The following is a 22,215-nucleotide window of genomic DNA, read 5'->3' as shown; positions in this document are numbered from 1 at the left end:
GGAAGGGAAGAGTTGGGGGCCTGAGAAGGGTTGGAAGGTCAGATAGAAGAGCTATGGGGTCAGTTTGGGACTTCCAACCACAACCCTGCCTCTCATCTTGCAAAGACTCTTGATTTGGACTCAGTCTCTTTGGGGAGACTGGTCTTCAGGGGATCAACCCCCTCCCCCTTGTATACCCGCTTCTTGTAATAAATTCGCCACTTGTGGTACTCTCGCATGACGACCTCAATCCTCCGCTTCCAATAATTTCCTTCCAGCACCACAGCCTGGGGAGTAGGGGGGAAGAGGGGAGAATAGGAACCATGGGAAGGTCATAGAGGCACAAGAAACTCAACCCTTTCAACTCTGTCCCTGCCAGCCCCAGTACTTCTGCCCCAGGTAAGGTAGAGTCAAAGATGCAGCAGAGGGAGGAAGATAGGAGTCTGGTCATCCAGGGAAAGTCTAGGGGTGGCTAGGTCAGGCACCCTTCCGAGGAGAGGTTTGGGACAAAGTGGGGGTGGACCTCAAATACCTCTGGTTTCCGGTGCTCATCAGCCTCAGACCCCTGCAACGGGGTCACAAAGCCACAGACAGGGCTCTTCCTCCTCTGGACATCTAGGAAGAAGGTAGGCCAAGTCAGGTCACAGTTCTCCCCCAGCCTCAATATCCCAGCTCTCTCCTTCCCCTCACTATGAGAGAGATGGAATACCCACAAGCACTTGGCTCACAATGACAGAAGGAAGCCATTAAGGCCAACTCCAGGACATACTCTTACTAATCATCCAAGGACCAGCCCAAGCCCATCTCCTCCAGGAAGTCTCCCCCAGACTAGACCTTTCATCTTTTCTGCCACAGCATCGCCAGCCCATCCCCTTCCATTTCACAGAAAACCCCAGGTTCAGGTCTTGCCTCTAACACAGACTAGTTATGACATATCGGGTAATCTTTCCATATCTCCCAGATAACTCTCCAAGACAATACATTGTAGAGCAGATGCCAATATGTATTGGTCGAGGGACTTTCTTCACAGATTCGAGTAGAATCAAATTGTTCCATCTCACCTATTATATGAGCTATTTTTGTGTGTGTATAGTATGCATGGGTGCATGTGTATGTTTCCAACTGGAGGGGAAGCCTTTCAAGGGTCAGGTCTGAGCCTCCCGGTTCTGCCTGACGTTCTCTTAGCTGACCCAGGGCCAGACCCCAAAGGAGACCCAACAGACTCTCTATGAAATGGGAGCTTCCACTTAGTGCTAGAAGCAGAAAGAGCCTCCCTCAGGACTGCCTAGTTTATCCTTTTCATTTTCTAGATCAGGAGATTGGAACCATCCCACAGGTATCTAGAATCTGAGGAACAATCTGAATCCAGGCACTCAGAGATCACAGCCAGTCTCCTTCATGAGAACACACTGGAAGGCAGGTGGAAACTTGTGGCACTGATGCCATCTCCTGCCCCCTTTTTTGCTAGAGTTCCAGGGCTGAACCTAAGAAGCACACAAAGGGACCCTCACTTCTGTACTATGCTTCCTTTTCCTTTGTAGTGCTATTATTATAATGATCATGTTTTTGGCAAGGCAATGGCAGGGGGAAGCTGGGGGGAAGAGGAGGGGTTGTTAAATGACTTGCCCAGGGTCACACAGCTATTAAGTGTCTGAGGTTGGATTTGCACTCAGGTCAAATTCTACCTCAGACACTTATTATCTGTGTGACCCTGGGCAAGTTACTTTATTTAGAATTGCCCCCCCCCCCCAAAAAAAAAACCAACTCCAATAGATCAGTGAGATGGAGCAGAAGTGGAAAGAAGACTGGCCTTGGATAGAGCACAGGCCCTGGAATCAGAAGACCTGGCCAGCCTTAGTCTCAGTTTCCCTGTACGGGAAATGATGGCCTTGGTCAAGTTGGCCTTTGAGGTCCCCTCTGACTTTGCATATATAATAGAAGGTCTGTAAGACAGGACTCCAGAAGATGGGGTGCCTGACTCCAAGTCTAGCTACTAAGTTTTTATTGGAGGCCACAGAGCCTGAGTTCTGTTGGGAGTGTACTTACCTACTAGACTCCCAGGTATTAAGCTTCGGAGGAAAGCTAGAAGGCAAACTGCCCATCATTATCTGGGCACTAGGGGAAGGAGCAGCAAGAGAGCTGCACCCTCCTTTCTCTTCCACACCTGAAAGACCTTGGAGAATTCCTTTGCCCTCACAACCTGGACAAGACTCTCAGGGATCTGGAAAGGATCTTTAATTCTTTAAAGATCTAGATTTTGTGGCTGGGGGCAGGCCTTCCACTAGTGTAGGCTGTAACCCTCCTATAACTTAGCCGACACTCTTGAAGAGATGTTGCAGCAGAAAAATTCATCCCCCTTTGGCCATTCTGGTAATGAATCTCTGTACTGAACTGGCTGGTCCTGAGATGAGAGACAGAATCTATTCTGGGGCCTCCCATATTGGCAGGCTCAGTTCTCTGGAACTGTAAAGAGTGCATCTAATCCAACCTCTTCGTTTTATAGATGATGCAAGTGAGGAACAGTGAGAGAAAGTGATTTGCTCAAGGTTACAGAGTCAGGCACTATCAGGGGCTTGCTGATTGAAATTTTGTAGCTCCAGCTAGGGCGGAAAGGAAGAAGCCTTTCTGATGGCCCTGGGGATAAGGAGCAGACTTGGGAGTTCATTGATGGAGGGAACTCCAGGATAAGAAAATTCCATTCTTTAATGCAGACCAACATTTTTTCTACAACCCATTTCCAGGGCCACAGAGAATTGCTCCAGGGGCATTGAGGCAAAATGTTCAAGGTGGGACTTGAACCCAAGTCCTCTTGACTCTGACTCCTTGGAAAAATAAGGCACTCATTCCCCCTGAAAGGAGATAGGCTGAGTATATGAACATGGCTGGAACAGCCATGTATGGACAAGCCTCGAGTGAAACAGTCACCTTAGTTAGCAAAGGGGGTTCTGAAGTGGGCAAGGCCTAGCTTTAACCTGAGGTGACATAAGGAGGTGTCCTTAGTTTCCCTCCAACTGACCAACAAAATCTTGTGGATCTCATCCCAGGGAAGCAGTTGGTGCTCTGAGTCAAGCACCAATTGCTATGGGGAAGGCAAGGCACCATATCTGGAATCAGAGGGATGGAAGTTCGAATTCTGGCTGCTACCACCCACCACTGGGACCGTGGATGGGTTACTTCATCTATTAAGTCCCTGGTTTCTTCTGGTGCTAAAGAAGGGAGTGGACTGTCTCATAGGATCAGAGATGCCAAGTAGTCCAAGCCCCTCATTTTACAGCTAAGGAAATCGAGGTTCCATGAGGCTCAGTGTCTCACAGTTGGAGTGCTAGCTGCCAGAATTCTGATACAGTTTATAAGGTGGGATTTAACCTGTAAAGTCTCTCTGATCCTATGATGGACCCTACTCCAAATCTCTGCTATTAGCCAGGAGCCCAAGTAGAGTGAATCTGGGAGACTTCTTGGAGGAGGTGTGTTTTGAATCTGAGAAGGCCATGACTGGGGCACCTAGCTTAGGGTGGACTGAGGTGGAGAGCTAAGGACAATGGAGACCCTAGCCCTGCTGCACACAGTCAGCTGGCTGCCCACTCCCCACTCACACTGGATGTACCAGGCCCTCCAGATTGCGTTGTTGAGGCGAATCTTGTCCCTGCAGAGTAGCTTCAGGCCTTTGAAGTTCTTCCACTTTGGAGATACCAGTTTGCCACTGTGAGGGGCAGAGCAGGTCTGGGTTAGGGAAGACTGAGGGACAGAAGAGAGGAAAGCCAGTCCCCCCCCCAGCTCTGATCACCACAATCAGGTGCAGTTCTGATGCCCACTCCAATCCTCATACAATGGCAGCAGGAAGGAACCACCGCTCATCTTCCCCATGTGCTTGTCACCTTCTCTGAAATTCTCATCTTTCACTCCTTTGAGTTAAAGCATTAAAAAAAAGTCCTCATTAAAAATGCAGATTTCAACTGTGTTATGTATGGTGTGGGTTGGTGGGGAAATCCCTATATCAGGAATCTGGGTAATAGGATCCTGTCCTTGACTTCCTAGTGATTCCCTGGCTGAACTTGGCAAAGTCACTTCCCAGACTATTGCATAGCCTGCCTCAAGCCTTCTCTCATTCCAGCCCATCCTCCACAGAGCTACTCAAGTGATTTTTTTCCTAAAGTAGAATTTGAACCACGTCACTCCCCCATTCAATAAACTCTAGGTTCCTTATTGCATATATTATCACCTTTCTTTGGTATGCAAGACTCCCCCAATTGGATTCCAATCTGCCTTCCCCTTGACTCTCTTCCTTCTTTCTCTGGCCCAGCCATGTTGGCTTGTTATTTCTCATTCAGAATGCTCCATTTCCCACCTTTGCCTTTGTACTGGTCCCTCCAAACCTCAAACTCCTTTCTTACATCTGCCTCATAGAATCCCTGCTTTCCTTTTAGTCTCTGTTCATGTACATTAAGCCTTTCTTTGCTCCCGCCAGGTATAGGTGTGAGTACCCATTTCCCCAAATTACAATGTATTCATTTGGTATATTTTCAGTGTAGCCAAAGTGTGGGCATTATTTCCTTCACTAGAATATAAACTCCTTGAAGGCAGGGCCTGTTTTAGAGGTTTTAGCATCTCTCCTGTTTAGCATAGCACCTTGTACTCAGTAAGGGCTTAATAAATGTTGATTGATTCCCTTTTTCACCACTAACATTTACTGCTCTATAATTATATTATCTGGGAAACACAGTAACACATTAACTCAGTATCAGTCATTAACACCTTAGCTGAAAGTACCTTATCAGATTGGTCCCAACAGAGGCAAGAATAGGAAATGAGGCATGCTTGGTTTGGCTGTGTTGGGGAGACTGAAGGGCAGGGAAAAAGAGAAGGCCCAGGATAGGGTGAGGAGCCTTCTCCCCTCTTTCCTGACTTCAGGGCTGGTGCTCTATCTACTGCGCCACCTAGCCGCCCAATTCTCCCCTCTTTCCTAGGCAGCTTCTTATCCCTCCCAGAATTCCTCAGTCCTGGTTTCCCCAATTCCCAATACATTGCCCTATCTTGAGTACAGCTCTCAGATCCTGAGAACCTCTGCTAAGAAGATGGCTGTTTATACCCTCCCTTATCTGTATGGTAGCAGGGATTTCCCCATGTGGGGTCAGGCCAAAGTCACCGCTCATGGGGAGCTCTTGGTCCCTGCCCTCCTGGCTGGGTCTGGTGAGGTATATTCTCTAGAGTCCAAGAACTTGGGTGGTATCCTTCTGCTCAGGTCCCAGTTTTTCCCGGTGGAGAATCATGAAATGACTTATGGGGAGAGAAGTCACTGCTAGGGGAAGTGTGCTTCCTGCCATGATAAACCTGCATTCATTTGTCCTATGCTAGTTACAGCTTCCTCTGGGAGTATGCATCTTGGAGAATGGGTGTTATCAATGATTCTCTCTGCTGCATAGGCCCGATAGGCCTCAGACTCATAGGAGGATCTCCGAGGTCCTTTGACAGGAGGGGAAACTGAGGTACAGGGAAATGAAATGACTTGCCTGGTCACAGTGGTGACGTGTTGAACTCAGACCCTCTGACTTTTGAGCTGAGGCTCTTTCTGCTAAGCTCTGCAGCTTCCCACTGCCCTTCAAGGAGCCTGGGTTGAGTTCCAATCTGGGGCATGGGAAGATGCTCTAAGATTTGGGTTGGCTGATGGGAAGGCTCTTGGCCCAAAGTGTGCCTCTGGCTCGAGTTGTTTTTGTGTGAGGCTATGTACTTATCTGTGGCTCTGTCCCTAGCTCTCCACTCCCAGCTGTGCCATCCCTGGTCTCCAGGCTTTGTATTTGTTCAGCAGCAGCTGGAGGGGCTGGTCTGAGGCCCCAGGAGTGAGAGGCCTCATTGCCCTAACACAGTGTACATAATATTAGGCTCACACATGTCCTTTCCTTCCTATCACAGGGAAAAAACACCATCTGGGAAGGAAGAAATGGAGCAGGGGGAGGGTCATCCCCTACACAAACTGAGCTTCCCTCTCCCCATCTGGAACCTCAGTACTAGAAGGGACCAAGTCCCTCATTTTATGTAAAGGAAACTGAGACCTAGACCCAGAGTGGTTAAGGGACTTGCTCAGGACCAGAGTGAATAAATATTAGAGGCAGTATTTGAACCCAGGACTTCTGGGGCTCCAGGTCTAGCCCTCTAACTATCACACCAGCTATCTCTGACAGGCCAGGGAGTAGGGAAAGGAGGAATGAGTTGAGTCTGGAAGGGCTTGGGCTAAAAGCTTGGAAAGGAAAGGGAGAAGATGACTAAACCTTGAATGGCAGGTGAGGAGGACTGGGATAGGTAGCGAAGAAAGGAATGGCAACAAGGGCAGAGCTGGCATCCATTCCTTCAAAACCCTTCGATGAGCCTAAAGGTAAGAATGGAACCCTGCCACACAAAGGGATAGCCTTCAGTTTTAGGATTCCTTGATTTCTCCAACTCAGAGGGGAAACCCCCCAGAGAAGTGGGAGCTAAAGGGGACTTTATAATAAAGTCAGCAGCCGTGTATATTGTGGGGTCTGCAAGTGTTTGGAACTGATCTTAAAACACTGAAGCATCACATACTTGTGTTCCATACTGGTGTGACATCTAGTTGACAGCTGATCACGGGAGATCTGGGAGGAGTGAAGTCTGTTTTTTCCTCTCGCCATTATATTTTGTATCAGTGATTGCAAATCCCCCATATTTTGGGTGGACAGCTGGGTAGCACAGTGGATGGAGCACTATGACAGAAGGACTGAGTTCAAACTGACCCTGGGTAAGTCACTTTACCCCATTTACCTCAGTTTCCTCAACTGTAAAATGAGCTGGAGAAAGAAATGGCAAACCACTCCAGGATCTTTGCTAAGAAAATCCCACATGGGGTCACAGAGAGTTGGACACTATTGAAACAAGTCAAAAACTTTTTTGTACAGCTTCCTTTGTAATTCATTTCTTTGTTTTGATATTTTATACTCAGATATCCTGAGTATAGTTTGCTTTGATCATTCCATTTTTGACTTTTTAATCTATAGATGTTCTAGCATCCAATCTGAGACCTCAGGGATAGATGGATGTGCCCACTTGGCTGCCCAGAACCTAGAAGCCCCTTCTCGTGTGACCTAGGGATCATTGAGTGTGCTGGACACAGGGTTTTTTTTGTTTTGCTTTGTTTTTTAGGTTTTTTGCAAGGCAAATGGGGTTAAGTGGCTTGCCCAAGGCCACACAGCTAGGTCATTATTAAGTGTCTGAGACCAGATTTGAACCCAGGTACTCCTGACTCCAGGGCCGGTGCTTTATCCACTGTACCACGTAGCCACCCCCGACACAGGTTTTGACATGGACCTAATATACAGCTTAGAATAACGAGGTGCCCATCCTTGGAGACTGGCCAACCTTTACTGCCACAAGTGATTTGGATAACTGATATTATTTCATCCTCTACTGATATTGCAATTAAGGTGGATGATAAAGGGGGAAGAGGGGGCCACCCAATTTCAACTTCTTACTTGAAAAGTACAGGTTGGTTAATCCTGCACCCCAGCCCCCCAACTCATCATCAAGCATCTTAGGGCAATGATCCCTAGGTCACACGAGAAGGGGCTTCTTCTAGGTTCTGGGCAGCCAGGTGGGCATATCCATCTATCCCTGGGGTCTCAGATTGGATGATAGAACATCGATAGATCAAAAAGTCAAAAATGGAAGGATCAGAGCAAACTATCTTTTCTTCATTATCTCATCGATGATTCAATTGTGTCCCCTAAAGTTACTTTTCCTAAATGTATGAAGAACTTGGTCAGCTGGACCAGTACAGGACAAGAAGGAAGAGGGGCTAAGGAGTTAGAGGCTAAGTTTGGAAGATAGGATTCCTGGGTCTGCCCAACTCTGCCAGCTACTGTGTGATCTGGAGAAAACCATGGAATTAGAGAATCTTAGTGGTGGAAGATATCTAGTTTCCCTAACACAGACCCTCATCATTCTAACTTGGAGTTAGGAATCACCTAACTGGTCTCTTTCTCACCTCTTCTCTCCATCCATTTTCCATGTGACTTCTAAAGCATAGATCTATGAACTGCACTGGTTCTCTGTGGTCCCAAGGATCAAACATGCAGTCCTCTGTTGGTCATTTAAGGCTTTTCACGACCCACCTTTTCAGTCTCATTCTACAATATTTTTCTCACTCTGTGGTGCAAAGCAGCCCACCTTGGTGTTTCTAGACTCAACAATCCACTGACCATCTCCCACGACTAGAATGCTCCCCCTCCTCATCCCCTGGGTCACCTCCAACCTGAAACCTTTTCAGATCCATTCAATTGCTAATGCATCATCCCCCATTATTGTCTGGTGCTTATCTGGTAAATTGTTTTTAATTAGCTTCTTATCAGAATAACCAGAGCACTGTTAGTTGTGTGTCCCTGGGCAACTCACTTAAATCTCTGAGTCTCCATTTTTTATCTGCAATTTGAAGGGGTTGGACCTGATGGCTTCTAAATGATATTTTTATATTTGTATTTGTTGCTATTTGTCTTTATTTTGTATCCATCTCCCTGTAGAATGCAAGCTCCTTGAGGGGAGGGGCTATTTCATTTGTCTTTGGAGAACAGAGTGGCACAAGTAAGTAGACACTTAATTGTTGACTGGCTGTTGAATTCTTCCAGCCAGGGCATTTTCTTTAAGGTGCCCTGACAGGTAAACATCCAATGTCTCCTTGAACACGTCTAGAGACCAGGGAGCTCATGCTATCCCAATTGTGGGAAATCTCTGGCTGTTAGAAAGTTTTCCTCCCTAGAGCTTCTACTAATTCTGCCCCTTGGACCAAGAGATTGAATCTAACCCCTAGGTAAGCTGCCTAGTCTCTGTGCCCTATATCTGTGATGCACCAGCTGAGCCAACCTCTTCTGTTTCCCAGCATGCCCCGAACTCTCCTGCTTCCATCCCTTCCCTTTGCCATTCCTGCACTGCCCTTCTCGTCTTGCTGAATTCTCCAAAGTTCCCTTCTCCATGTTGTCACCCTGAACTCTGGTCCATAATGACCTTCCCCTTGGACGTTACATAGAATTTGTTTTTGAACAGCTCCAATGGGCATATGTGGGTGGATGGGACTTATTTTTGACTGTGTCTTCCTCACCCACTAGATAGTAAGCCCCATGAGGGTAGAGACCAAGTCTTGGTCTTTTTAAAGTTTGTAGGTTCCTACAGAAGACACCCTGAACATGGCAGGCATTTAATAACCGTTTCGAGAATGAATGAATGCCTTTTCCCTTTGACATCTCTTCTCATATATCCATCTGGACTATTCTTCTCTAGGCTCAATATTCCCACTTCCAGGCACCCCTCATCATCCTGGCCATCTTCCTTTGGGTAGAGCAGTGTCATTGCTATTTTCTTCCCCAAAGGCAATGAAGGTATTGCCAAGCACAGCTTAATACAGTCCTGGGTGTTGGGAGTCCTTTCACTTTACGAGCTCTGTGATCATGGACAATTCACAAGTATGTCTCTGACCCTGTTTTTCTCATCTATAAAATGGGAATGGTACTTGATTGCAATAACTGTGTGATCATAGGCAATTCATAAAACCTCAAGCCTCTATTGTCTCTAAAATGGGGCTAACAATACTCGTAGAGAGGCAGCAGTGGTGTAGGAATAAGGAAAGAGGCTTGGAACTAGGAAGACCTGGAGTCAAGCCTTGCCCCTGGCCACGTAATGGCTGCGGGACCCTAGGCAAGTCACTCAACGTGCAGGCGACTTTCTCAGTTGCAGGGAAGGTGCTGGCTGGCATCATCTGGGAGTTCTCTACAGCAATGACCACACAGAGCTGGTATCTAGCCTGCAGTCCTCCCTTGCCAGGACTGTAGGAGGCTCAGAGAAGAGCATTTGTAAGAGGCCCTTGGAAAACTCAGGAGCACCATTCAAATGCTGATCCTACTTCTCGGGGTTTCCAATTCTTCCTCCAGCAAATTGCCATTCTCTAGCCTGTGCTGATTCCTGAGTCTCTCCATAGACCCCACTGGATCTCCTCCCTCTAGCACCCCCCTGGTACCATGATGTCATTCCTGACCGTTATCACTTTCAACTCCTGAGCACTCCCCACTCCTCCCTCACCCAGGAAAAACTGAGGGGTTCCCAGTAATGCTGGCACCACTCTTTATAGACAACTTTAATGTTTACAAAATGCTTAAAAATATGACCTCATTAGTTTCTGACAAACACCTTGGGATTATTATTCCCATTTTCCAGATGTGGAAACTGAGCCAAAATCGGTCAAGGAACTTGCCCTGGGTTACACAGCTAATAAGGGTTTAAATTTAGTTGGGACTCCAAACTTAGCATCCGACTTCCTCCTACGCCAGGCCTTCCTCCAACTAAATCACTGAATGCCATTTTCCACGTTCTCACCCTAGCTGACTCTTCCTTCTACCCTCCCACACACCCCTACACACAAACACAGTTTTGGTTACAGAGTCCATCCCCAGTACCGCTGACCAGTTTTAAGAGGCCCCATTTGATGCCTTGCTCCTAGGCTTGACAGCCCAGCAGGTGGTGGGGACCCCTTGGAGCTCAGATCCCTCCTGAGAAGGGTGATGGTCTAGAATCTGGAGTCTACCTACTCCCCCCCCCCCCCCCTTGCGGGAGGCCGGCCCAGCATTAGAAGACAGGACTCCTGGGTTCTTGTGACACCGCCTCTCTGGAAGTCTGGGCTATTTTTAGAGCACATGTGTTACTGTGGGGGGAAGGGAAGGAGAGGGGCTGAAGCTATTTGGGGGGAGCTGGCTTGTAGAGGGGAAATCTTTTCTCAGGGGAGGGGCAGGGCTCTTTGTGGCCAATCCCAGAAAGACCCATCCCCCAGGCCTTGGACCACAGTCCACCTGCTCCCAAATCTGCAGGCAGGTCAGGGCAGCAGGGAGAGCAAGGAAGGAGGAACCTCTGGACGACAACTTTGACCCTGTATCATAGGGACAGAGAGGAACATGGTGGAGGCTTTGTGGCATGCACCCTGACCTTGGGTTTTTCTCTGGGGAGGACACAGAAAAAGTGGCCCAAGTGCCTGAAAGCCTCTCCCTATGATCTGACCTCCTGGAGATAGGACTAGTATTCCTTCCACAGGTCAGGGCTCTTTATGGGGGAGAGGGGACAGGAGGAACCCTAACACCTTTTAGGGTGAGGCCACACTCAAGACCTGAGATGCCCCAGACTAAGTCCTGTGATCTGGGAGGAGGAGTAGGGAGGGTGAGAGTTGAGGTGGGAATTTGAACTTTCCACATTGGTCCTGGCCACCCAGCCGATCAGGTTGCAACATGACCTGGGCATCATGCCAATACATGTGGGCCAAGGTTACCCACTGCTTGCCTGGCCAATAGGGTCCTGGCCTCTGGAACAAGGCCTCCAATCCCCCGGCTGATCAAAAAAGAGCCCCTCCACTGCCTCCCCTGCCATGTTCTCTTCTCCCCCTGCCAGGACCCCTGGGTGTTCGAGGGCAGGGGGAAGGGCAGGCCACAGATGCCAGCATTTCTCAGAAGGGGGGGAGGGAGGAAAAGAGCTATTTGCAGAGAGAGGATCAAGGTCGGCCTATCCCCCTTTCTTCTCTCCTCTTCCCAGTTGATAATTTATCCCAATCCTTGGGTCGTTCTGTTCTTTGTTCTGGGAACTTTGGTCTGGAACATCCAAGGCACTAAGCCAGGCAGGGGGTGGGGAAAGGGGTTCCTAGACATCCCAGGGATCTTGGAGCCTTCCCCAGTCCACAAGCTCTCCCCTTTTTTCAGTCCCTTTGAGGTTCTAGGTTGGAACCCCCGCCCTGGAGAGGGGATGGGCCAGAGACACCAAGCCTCCCTGCTGCTGGCCAGTTCGCAGCAGTCCAGGAGCCGCTGGGGCCCTTGGCCTGGCCCAGACTGAGGTCCCCCAGCGGCCTGCAGCGCCCCCTGCTGGAACGGACCTCCTGGGGGCGGGGAGAGCAGGAAGGAGAGCTAGGCAATGGAACCCCAGTTTTCTGGAGGCAAAAGCGCGGATGGGGGGGCCTCTCTGTGGAGGGCGTCCTGGGAGTGCAGAGGAGCGGGTTCCCGCCAAGCGTGAAAATGGAAAAAGGGGGCTTGGGGGGAGGCCGAGCCTGGGGGAACTAAGGTGGTGCGGTCAGACTTGAGGGCTACGAGGTGAGAGCATGGATGGGGGCGCCATGAAGCCCTGAGAGAGGGAGAGCAGTAAGGGGTGGGGGGGACTGGTGCATCTAGCTAGGAGCCGGGGTGGGGTAGCCCACTTCTATGGGCATGGCTCGGCCAGGGTGGGGGATTCGGAGGAAACTTAGGAAGTTCTCATGGAGGGAGATCCCCACGTGCCAGTCTGTAGGAAGTGGGGGGAAGGCCTGGGAGGGGAGGCTCGGCAGGGTGGATGGACTCCAGGGGAGAAGGGGCGGCTGGGGGGGGGGAAACTCTGGGGGACCTAGCCAGGAACTAGTATGGGGGGGTATCAGACCACCTTTCTGGGCATGGCCTGGCCAGGGTGGGGGAAGCTCTAGGGGAGGGAGAGCCCCACGTGCCAGTCTGTGGAAGGGGGGCTCAGGAGGATCGGCTCCAGGGGAGAAGGGGTGGGGGGCCCACCCCGGTGTCGGGGGGAGGAGTGCTGAGGAGGGGAGGAGGGCATGTCTGGCCCGAGGTGCCCGCGCCAGCCTGGCCCGGGTCCGAGATGGCGGGGGTGGGACTGTCCCGCGAGGGGCGGGCCGGCCTGGGGTCCGAGGGGGCTGGGGGCCCGGCTCACCTGTAGGCCAGGCTCATGCACTCGAAGAGGCGGGTGAGCGTGGGGTCAATGCTGCGCGGCCCGAAGTCCCCGGGCCCGGGGGGCCCCCGGCGGGCCCCCCTCCGGGGCGGCGCGTCGCTGTGCGGGGACGACACCATGAAGTGGCCGCTGTGGATGACCTGCGGCGAGCGCAGCGGGGGCGCCCCGCGCCGGGGGCCCGGCCCCTCCGAGTCCGAGTCCGAGTCCGAGTCCGGCCCCACGCGCCGCCCGGGGAAGCCCCCCGCCAGCCCCGCCAGCACCCCGGCCATAGCCGCGGCCCCCCGCCCGCCGCCGCCGCCTCTGCTGCCACCCGGGCCACTGCTGGGGCCACTGCCCGGGGCGCGGGCACTGCTGCGGGGGCCGCCCCGCCCCGCCCCCGGCCCGCCCCGCCCCGCCCCGCCCCGCGCTCCCGGCTCCAGGTGTGCTCCGGGGCTGAAGGCAAGACGCCCCCCCGCCGGGCCTTGGGTCCCCCTTGGGGGGCCGTGCTTGAGCAATAGGAGGGGGGGCAGGGAGGGGGAGCTCCTGAGAAACAGAGCTCAGGGGGTCTGCCGGGAGCCGAGAGGAGGGAGCCCGGCACGGGTAGAGAAAGAAACAGAAGGCGGGTCCTGGGCTCCGGGTGGGCTGAGGCCCTTCTGCCAAGACCCCCGGCCTCTTAGAAGCCTCGGAAGTCAGGGCTCTGGGCCGGTCAACCTTTGCTTTTTTTTCCCTTTTCTTTTAGTTTTTTTTTTGCAAGGCAAATGGGGTTAAGTGACTTGCCCAAGGCCACACAGCTAGGTCATTACTAAGTGTCTGAGGTCGGATTTGAACCCAGGTCCTCCTGACTCCGGGGCCGGTGCTCTATCCACTGCGCCACCTAGCCGGCCCAGTCAGCCTTTTTCTATGCAATCTTGCCCATCCCTTCAGCTCCCTCCTCCAAGATACATTGTAGCGACTTTTGTATCATTTCTCCTCCTTAGGTTCACTTTGTTTCCCGAATAGACCGAGGGAGGAGGAGGAGGAGGAGGAGGAGGAGGAGGAGGAGGAGGAGGAGGAGGAGGAGGAGGAGAGAAGGGGGGGAGGAGGAGGGGGGGAGAAGGGGGGGAGGAGGAGGAGGAGGGGGGGGAGAAGGGGGGAGGAGGAGGAGGAGGAGGGGGGGGAGGAGGAGGAGGAGGAGGAGGAGGAGGAGAAGGGGGGAGGAGGAGGAGGGGGGGAGGAGGAGGAGGAGGAGGAGGAGGAGGAGGAGGCGGCGGGGGCAAGGGATGGTCTTGATCCACACTGACCCAGAAACACTTTGACGACAGGGATCTGACCTGGAGTCTGCTTGGTCTTAGATCCTTCGACCCTGACTCTAGGACCGTGAGTCTGGAACTTTTGTTTTAGGTTTTTGCAAGGCAATGGGCTAAGTGACTTGCCCAAGGCCACACAGCTAGGTCAGTATGAAGTGTCTGAGGTCGGGTTTGACCTCAAATCCTCTTGACGCCAGGGCCGGTGCCACCTCACCACCCCCTGAGTCTGGAACTTTTTGATCTTGGGGACCCCATAACATTCTTGTAAAACTGAGGCCCCCAAAGAGCTTTTGTTTCTGTGACTTTACAATATTAGATATTAGTACCATTTGTGAAAATACCCTTGACTTCCCAGATCCTTTGAAAGGGTCCTGGGGACCTTTGGACCTTACTCTGAGAATCCCTGCTCTACGGAACTTCCAGATGGAGAAACTCCCTCTATACCACTTGCAATCAGCCATCCTTTCTACCATGTAGGAATTCTTTTTTTTTTTAGGTTTTTGCAAGACAAACGGGGTTAAGTGGCTTGCCCAAGGCCACACAGCTAGGTCATTATTAAGTGTCTGAGACTTGATTTGAACCCAGGTCCTCCTGACTCCAGGACCCGTGCTCTATCCACTACGCCACCTAGCCGCCCACGATGTAGGAATTCTTAATCTGGAGAATGCGAACTTTAAAAACAATTTTGAGTGGTGTCTAGGTGGCGCCGTGGATAGAGCACCTGCCCTGGAGTCAGGAGGACCTGGGTTCAAATCCGGTCTCAGACACTTAGTAATGACCTAGCTGTGTGGCCTTGGGCAAGCCACTTAACCCCGTTTGTCTTGCAAAAACCTAAAAAACCCCCCAATTTTAAGAACTCTACTTCAAAATCCATACTGTGCATTTTAGATTTTCTATTAGATTTAATTTTGATTTTATTTTGATTCCCCTCACTTGATAGTATTTATTTTTTCCAATAATATCTATAGTTCAACATTCACTTTTTTTTTGCAAGGCAAACGGGGTTAAGTGACTTGCCCAAGGCCACACAGCTAGGTCATTATTAAGTGTCTGAGGATGGATGTGAACTCAGGTCCTCCTGACTCCAAGGCGGGTGCTCTATCCACTGTGCCATTTTGCCACCTCTCAACATTCACTTTTTTTTTTTAGGTTTTTGCAAGGCAAACGGGGTTAAGTGGCTTGCCCAAGGCCACACAGCTAGGTAATTATTAAGTGTCTGAGACCGGATTTGAACCCAGGTACTCCTGACTCCAAGGCCGGTGCTTTATCCACTACGCCACTACGACACCCCAACATTCACTTTTAAAAGATTTTGAGTTCCACTTTTTTCTCCCTCCCTCTTCTCCTCCTCCCCAAAACACCAAGCAATCTGCTATAGGTTCTGCATATAATCATATTAATCATATTTCCACATTAGTCATATCATGATAAGGGAAAATCCAAGAGAAAGGGAAAAACCCAACAAAAAAACCTGAAAACAGTCTGCATTTAGACTCCATTATTCTTTCTCTGGATGTGAACAATATTTGGATTGGTTCCTTTGTAATCTTCTGGATTTTATTTTGCACATTTTCTATATTTTTTAGAAGAGGTGCACAGGCTTCACCAGTCAGTCGGAGGGGTAGAGCCTTCTCAGACCTGCTTTGAGAGCAGATTGTGCAATTTTCTGAATGGACATTACAACTTGGAAATGGACAAACTCTACAAATCAGGGCTTGGGTTATCGTTTTGTTTGGCTAGACTTTAAGAAAGGATGGGGATGGGGCAGCTAGATGGCGCAGTGGACAGAGCACTGGCCCTGGAGTCAGGAGTACCTGAGTTCAAATCCGGTCTCAGACACAATAATTACCTAGCCGTGTGGCCTTGGGCAAGCCACTTAACCCCATTGCCTTGAAAAAAAAAAGAAAGAAAAAGAAAAAAAGAAAAAAAAAGAAAGGATGGAGAAGCAATGTACCCTAGAAGCATACAGTAGGTGTTCACCAATACTTGCCTATTGTTATTATTATTATGAAAGTAGCAGAGGAAGAATGCAAACCCAGAGCTCCAGACTCCTCTAGACTTGTCACTCACTCACTCTATCTTGCCTTTAAACTTGCCTTCCTAGAAGTCCCTCATTCCTGGGGAGAGCTAGTTTCGTGGGGGGGGGGGGGTTGATGCCTGAGCTTACCAATGATATCTTTCAATAGAGAATGCAAACATACAGCTTGGTTAGAGAAACTAGCCAGATGACTGCCATGTTCTTCCACCTCCCAAGATGTTGAAAAAAATAGGGGGGGGGGCAGTTAGGTGGCACAGTGGATAGAGCATTGGCCCTGGAGTCGAGGGGCCTAAGTTCAAGCCTGGCCTCAGACACTTAATAATTACCTAGCTGTGTTATCTTGGTCAAGTCTCTTAGCCCCATTGTCTTGGAAAAAGGAAAAAAAAATAAGCAAAAGACTTAGAAGAAGGTTTTTGCTTTGTTGGGTAGACCCTTTGGGAAGAACTTAATGTATGACATGCTCAAAGTTGATACTGGAGAAAAGCCATTGTGGAGAGATAGACTTATGTCAATGAAAGATCCTCACCTACTAAGAATGGGTACCTAAATTCACACTTTCTTTCTTTCTTTCTTTCTTTCTTTCTTTCTTTCTTTCTTTCAAGGCAGTGGGGTTAAGTGATTTGCCTAAGGTCACATACAGTTAGGTAATTAAGTGTTTGAGGCTGGATTTGAACTCAGGTCCTCTTGACTCCAGGGTTCCTGAAGGTGTTTAAATCCAAACTTCCCTTTTTCACTCAAGTCAATGAAGATATGCATCATGAGGTAGTGATGGGAGTATGTGTAGGGTTAGGTGGATATATATATCTGCATATCTTTTGGCTATGTAAATCTAGGCTACCAGTACCAGCTAGTAATGAAATGTCATAAAACTAATAGATTTGCCAGTCTTCCTGAGTTCCAAAACACTATTATGACACCATATTTTCTTTTTTACTTTTTTTTTTTTTTGCTGCAAGGTAATGGGGCAGTTAAATGACTTGGGTGCAAATACTTAAAATCATGATTTTGCAAGATGTGTAATTTTTTTTAGATTTTTTTTCGAGGCAATGGGGTTAAGTGACTTGCCCAAGGCCACATGGCTAGGTAATTATTAAGTGTCTAAGGTCATTTTTGAACTCAGGTCCTCCTGACTGTAGGGCTGGTGCTCTATCCACTATGTCTCCTAGCTGCCCCTGCTACACCATATTTTCACATCAAGCCTCAGAATCCCAAATCTTGTCATTAACCAAAAACGGTGGCACTTTGTTTTTTGGGGTCCCTTTTTAAAATTAAGAGAGACTGCATCTCCTGACAGAGACATGGACAATGTAAGAATTTCTTTTGCCTAACTTTGCATGTTTTCATTTTTTGAAATAAGGGTTTTGATTTTCTCATTTTTCATCGCAGGGAGTGAGAGAGAGAGAAAATAAATTTTTGTTAAGTAAAAAGAAATAGAAACTTTTAAAAATGAAGGTATTGGACTCAGTGAGTATAGTTTTGGTGTTTTTTTGATGCCAAAATTAAAAAATTCTTTCATTCAGTTGTTAAGTTCTGAGTTTTAAGTGAGTGATAAGTTTATGCTTCCTGCCTTACCTATCCTGATCAGTTGGTGCTGCCTTCTCCTTCATTTCTTTTGAGCCTGCTCTGCTCAAGGATTTCTATTATGCTTCCTTTCTCCTTCCTGTTCACTCCTTCAACAGACAACTAGTAATAGCTTACATTTTAAATTATAATAACATTAACTAGCATTTACATTACACTTTAAAGTTTTGCAAATGTTATCTCATCTGAGCCCTGTGAAGTTAAGTACTATCATTGCCATTTTATGGCTGAATAATTTTAGTCTGCAGAAAAAGGAAGTGAGGTAATGGTTGTTATTATTTCCATTTTATAGTTGAGGTAACTAAGGTAGACACCAGTTGTGACTTGTCCAGGTATACAAGGACAGTAACAGTCTGAGACAGAATTTGAACTCAGATCTTCCTCTCTCCAACTTCACATTCTTTCTAGATTCTCACCTATTTGCACACTTAAATAAATATACATAGCTTTCCTCAATACAATCCTAGGAAATAGATAATGACTTTTTTCTTTTCAGTTTTCACCTTAGAATTCCACTTAAAATTCAGTTACAAAGCTATCATGTGTGCTGATATATTTTTTTTATTTTTGCAAGGCAATGAGGTTAAATGACTTGGCCCAGGTCACACAGCTAGGAAATTATTGTCTGAAGTTTCATTTGAACTCAGGTTCTTTTGACTCCAGAGCTGGTACTCTATCCACTGTGCCACCTAGTCGCCTCACATGTATTGATATTGTGAGCTTTTTGAGGCTGTTTTCATATCTCAAAGGAAAGAACCCCCAAACTATATAGGCCAACCCCCTACATGTACATATGAGGAAACTTTGTTTATAAGTAACCATCATACCAGGCAGCACCAAGCAAAGCCCTGGGACAGGTGGCACTCCTTCCCTTTTGCTTTTACCCATTTGACAGAACCTCCCTGCCTCAGGGGGCATCTTGGATGGTTCTACTTATAACCAGACTTTTGCCAGGGCTGTGCTGAAGGTGTGTTTACAGTCAAGGACTAGATGGGAAGGGAAGGGGAGATGGTGTAGCAATCCTTGGCTCCTATAGTTAGAATTGTAAGGGACCTTAGAGATCTGGTCCAATCCCCTTACTTTAGAGATAAGGAAACAGCCAAGAAAAAATTGGCTTGAATTTGGAAGCATTCAGAGAAACTCTGGAAGATTTACATGAACTCCTGCCATGCAAAGATAACAGAGTGAGATAAACAACAATGGCGAATAACATAGAAAGCTCATTTAGTTCTAACCCAAGGTCATAGAGAATAAATAGAAGAGTTGAGATTTGAACTCAAGTCTTGTGCCTGTCACTCTAAAAGACAGGAATGGGACAGTTAATGAGAACAGGAAGCTGAAGGGTTGGAGGCATTTGAACTGCAGTAGAAACTTTTTTTTTTTGCCGAGGTGGGGGGGCAATGAATTTGGTTCATATGTTAGTTATGCCAAATTTTTTTCTCTCTTCTTTATTCTTTGTTAAAAAGAATGGTTCTTTGAGAGGAAGAGAGTGGAGGAAATATCAGGAAATACAGGGACTATAAAAACAAAGATACCAATAAAAAAATTTTAAGAAAAGGATGAAAAAGATTCCCCTGAAAGCAATATAGAATAATAGAATAAGAAATACAAAACTGTTCATGCCCTTTGATTCCTGTGAAGGCAGGAACTTGTCTATCTTTTATTTTTGTATCCTGGCTCTTAGCACCTATATTACAAAGCAGTAGAATTCAAATCATTTGATACTGATTAAAAAAATTAGAAAAGTAGATCTATGGGAAAGACTAGATGAGAGAGAATCAAAAAATGAAATTCAATAACCCTATGTTTAATAAATCAGAAAACATAAGTTACTTAGGGAAAAAATCCCCTACTTAATATGAATTGCTGAAAGTTTGGCAGAAATTAGGCTTAGATCAATATCTTTTTTTATTTTATTTTTTACTTTAAGAGTTTATTTATGGGGGTGGCTAGGTGGCACAGTAGATAGAGCACCAGCCTTGGAGTCAGGAGTACCTGGGTTCAAATCTGACTTCAGACACTTAATAATTACCTAGCTGCGTGGCCTTGGGCAAGCCACTTAACCCCATTGCCTTGAAAAATCTAAAAAAAAAAAGAGTTTATTTATTTTTAGTTTTACAATTTTTCCCCTAATCTTGCTTCCCCCACCCCCCACAGAAGGCAATTTGCCAGTCTTTACATTGCTTCCATGGCATACATTGTTAGATCAATATCTTACACCATGTTCCACAACTAATTCTGGATAGATGATCTGAATGAAAAATAGAAGAGAAATAGATCATATTCCATTCACAGGTCTGAGTAGGAAATGAATCCTCAATGAAACAAAAAACAGAAGCAAAAGATAGATAGTTTTGATTATTTGAAATTCAAAAGGTTTTACACAAACAAAATTAAGGCCTCTACTAGAGAAAGGGAAATGGTTGACTGGAAGCAAATATTTGTATTAAATTTCTTAGGGATTTTATGTCTAACATATATGGACAACGACCAGAATTATGCCAAAAGCTATTCCTCTATAGATAAAGGGTAAAAAGATTAAAAAACAAACAAACCGTCACTGAGGTTTCATTTGTCAACTGGTAAAAATGATAAAAGGTAGATGTAGTCAATGTTAGAGGGGTTATGGAAAGACTAGGATCCTAGCTATGAGCTAGTACAACCATTTTGTGAGACTAAATGAGATAAAAAAGATCATATGCTATGAACAGGTAGGATTTATACCAGTAATGCAGGGATGGCTCAATATTAGGAAAACTGTCTGCATAATTGACATCCATAACAAAATCAACAAAGATCACATGATTATCTCAGTAGATGCAGTTTTGACAATACAATTCTCATTCATATTAAAATCTAGAAAGTATAGGAATAAATGGAACTCTTCTTAAAATATTAAGTAGTATTTCTCTAAAACAACAGCAAATATTGCCTGTAATGGGAATTAAGAAGACTTCTCAATAAGATTAAGGGTAAAGTAGGGGTGTTAATATTTATTTATTTATTTTTTTGCAAGGCAATGGGGTTAAGTGGCTTGCCCAAGGCCACACAGCTAGGTAATTATTAAGTGTCTGAGGTCGGATTTGAACCCAGGTCTCCCTGATTCCAGGACTGGTGCTCCATCCACTGAGTCACCTAGCCATCCTGGGATGTTAATATTTGACAATTATTCCATATTGTGGTAGAAATGCTAACTATAACAATAAGAGAAGAAAAAGAAATTAAAGGAATTAGAAGAGACAATGGAGAAACAACATGATCACTATTGCAGGTAAATTGATGGTGTCATTAGAGAATCCCAGAGAATCAACTAAAAAATAGTTGAAATAATTAACAACTTTATCAAAATTACAGGTTATATAATTAGCATTTCTATATATTACCAACAAAGTCCAGCAAACAAGATATATATGAGGAGAAATTCCATTTAGAATAACTGAAGACAATAAAAAAACACTTGGGTGACTCTGCCAAACAAACCCAGGAACTCCATGACCACAATTACAAAACACTTTTTACACAAATGAAGTGAGATCTAAAGAACTGGAAAAAATATTAATTGCTCATGGGTAAGCCAAGCCAATATAATAAAAATGTCAATTCTACCTAAATTAATTTACTTATTCAGTGCCATTCCAATCAAATTACTAAAAAATTATTTTATAGAACTAGAAAAAACTAATAACAGAATTCATCTGGAAGAACAAAAGGCCAACAATATCAAGGGAATTGATGACAAAAATGTAAAGGAAGATGTTCTAGCTATATCAGATCTCAAACTGTATTATAAAGCAGTAATCATCAAAACAATCTGGTATAACTGAGTCAATTCTTGTTTTAGTTGTGTCTGACTCTTCATGACTCTATTTAGGGTTTTCTTGGAAAAAGATGCCAGTGGTTAGCCATTTACTTGTCCAGGTCATTTTGCAGATGAGGAAAGTGAGGCAAACAAGGTGAAGTGACTAGCCCAGGATCACACAGTTAGTATGTGAAGCCAGATTTGAACTCACAAAGATGAGTCTTTAACTCCAGACCCAATGTTCACTTCACTGTGCCACCTAGATGTTGAAATAATTTGGTACAAGCTAAGAGATAGAGTAGTGGATCAGCAGAATAGATTAGGTAGGAAATGACCATATAGTCTTGAATTTGATAAATACAAAGATCCATACTTTTTGGGTAAGAACTCACTATTTGACAAAAATTGTTGGGAAACCAAGGAAAACAGTTTGGAAGAAACTAGATATAAGTTATCACCTCATGCTATATACCAGACAAGAGAGTCAGATTTGAGTGAAGGGGGGGGGAGCGCTGTGCTAAGTCACCAGCCTTACTTTCTCCTCTGGAGTCTTCTGAACCCAGTGGCCAGATAGGAAAAAGGATGATTGGAGATGGTCCTGGATTTGAGGCAATCAGGTTTAAATGTCCAAGGTCATACAGCTAGTAAGTGTCTGAGGCAGAATTCAAATTCCCTTCTTCCTGACTCCAAGGCCAGTGCTCTACCCACTGAACTACCTAGCTGCCCCTGGTATATGATTTAGATATAAAGGGTGATACATGATGGGCAAATTAGTGGATCATGGAATAGCTTACCTCTCAAATCTGTGGATAAGATAA

The 22,215-nt window shown here is 46.7% G+C and overlaps 1 protein-coding gene across 3 annotated transcripts in view; it reads right to left on the bottom strand.

Annotated features, from left to right (window-relative positions):
• Positions 1 to 22,215, bottom strand: part of MLXIPL (MLX interacting protein like) — a 60,612-nt gene that overhangs the window by 19,015 nt on the left and 19,382 nt on the right. Inside the window, exons 1-4 of one of the 3 annotated variants that reach the window (XM_074189425.1) lie at positions 12,697 to 13,023; positions 3,573 to 3,679; positions 512 to 594; positions 177 to 266 (exon numbers count right to left, since the gene is read on the bottom strand). In XM_074189425.1, the coding sequence (XP_074045526.1) occupies positions 177 to 266; positions 512 to 594; positions 3,573 to 3,679; positions 12,697 to 12,983 (567 nt within the window). In that variant the 5' untranslated portion in view covers positions 12,984 to 13,023. Of the gene's footprint in view, positions 1 to 176; positions 267 to 511; positions 595 to 3,572; positions 3,680 to 12,696; positions 13,024 to 22,215 lie in introns of those variants that run through there. The other 2 variants (XM_074189424.1, XM_074189426.1) reach the window with 2 other exon arrangements.

Source organism: Macrotis lagotis, chromosome 5, assembly GCF_037893015.1.
Source record: "Macrotis lagotis isolate mMagLag1 chromosome 5, bilby.v1.9.chrom.fasta, whole genome shotgun sequence".
NCBI classification, from domain to species: Eukaryota; Metazoa; Chordata; class Mammalia; order Peramelemorphia; family Peramelidae; genus Macrotis; species Macrotis lagotis.
Note: the sequence above shows the minus strand (reverse complement) of the source record. Positions and strands in the feature narration are given on the sequence as shown.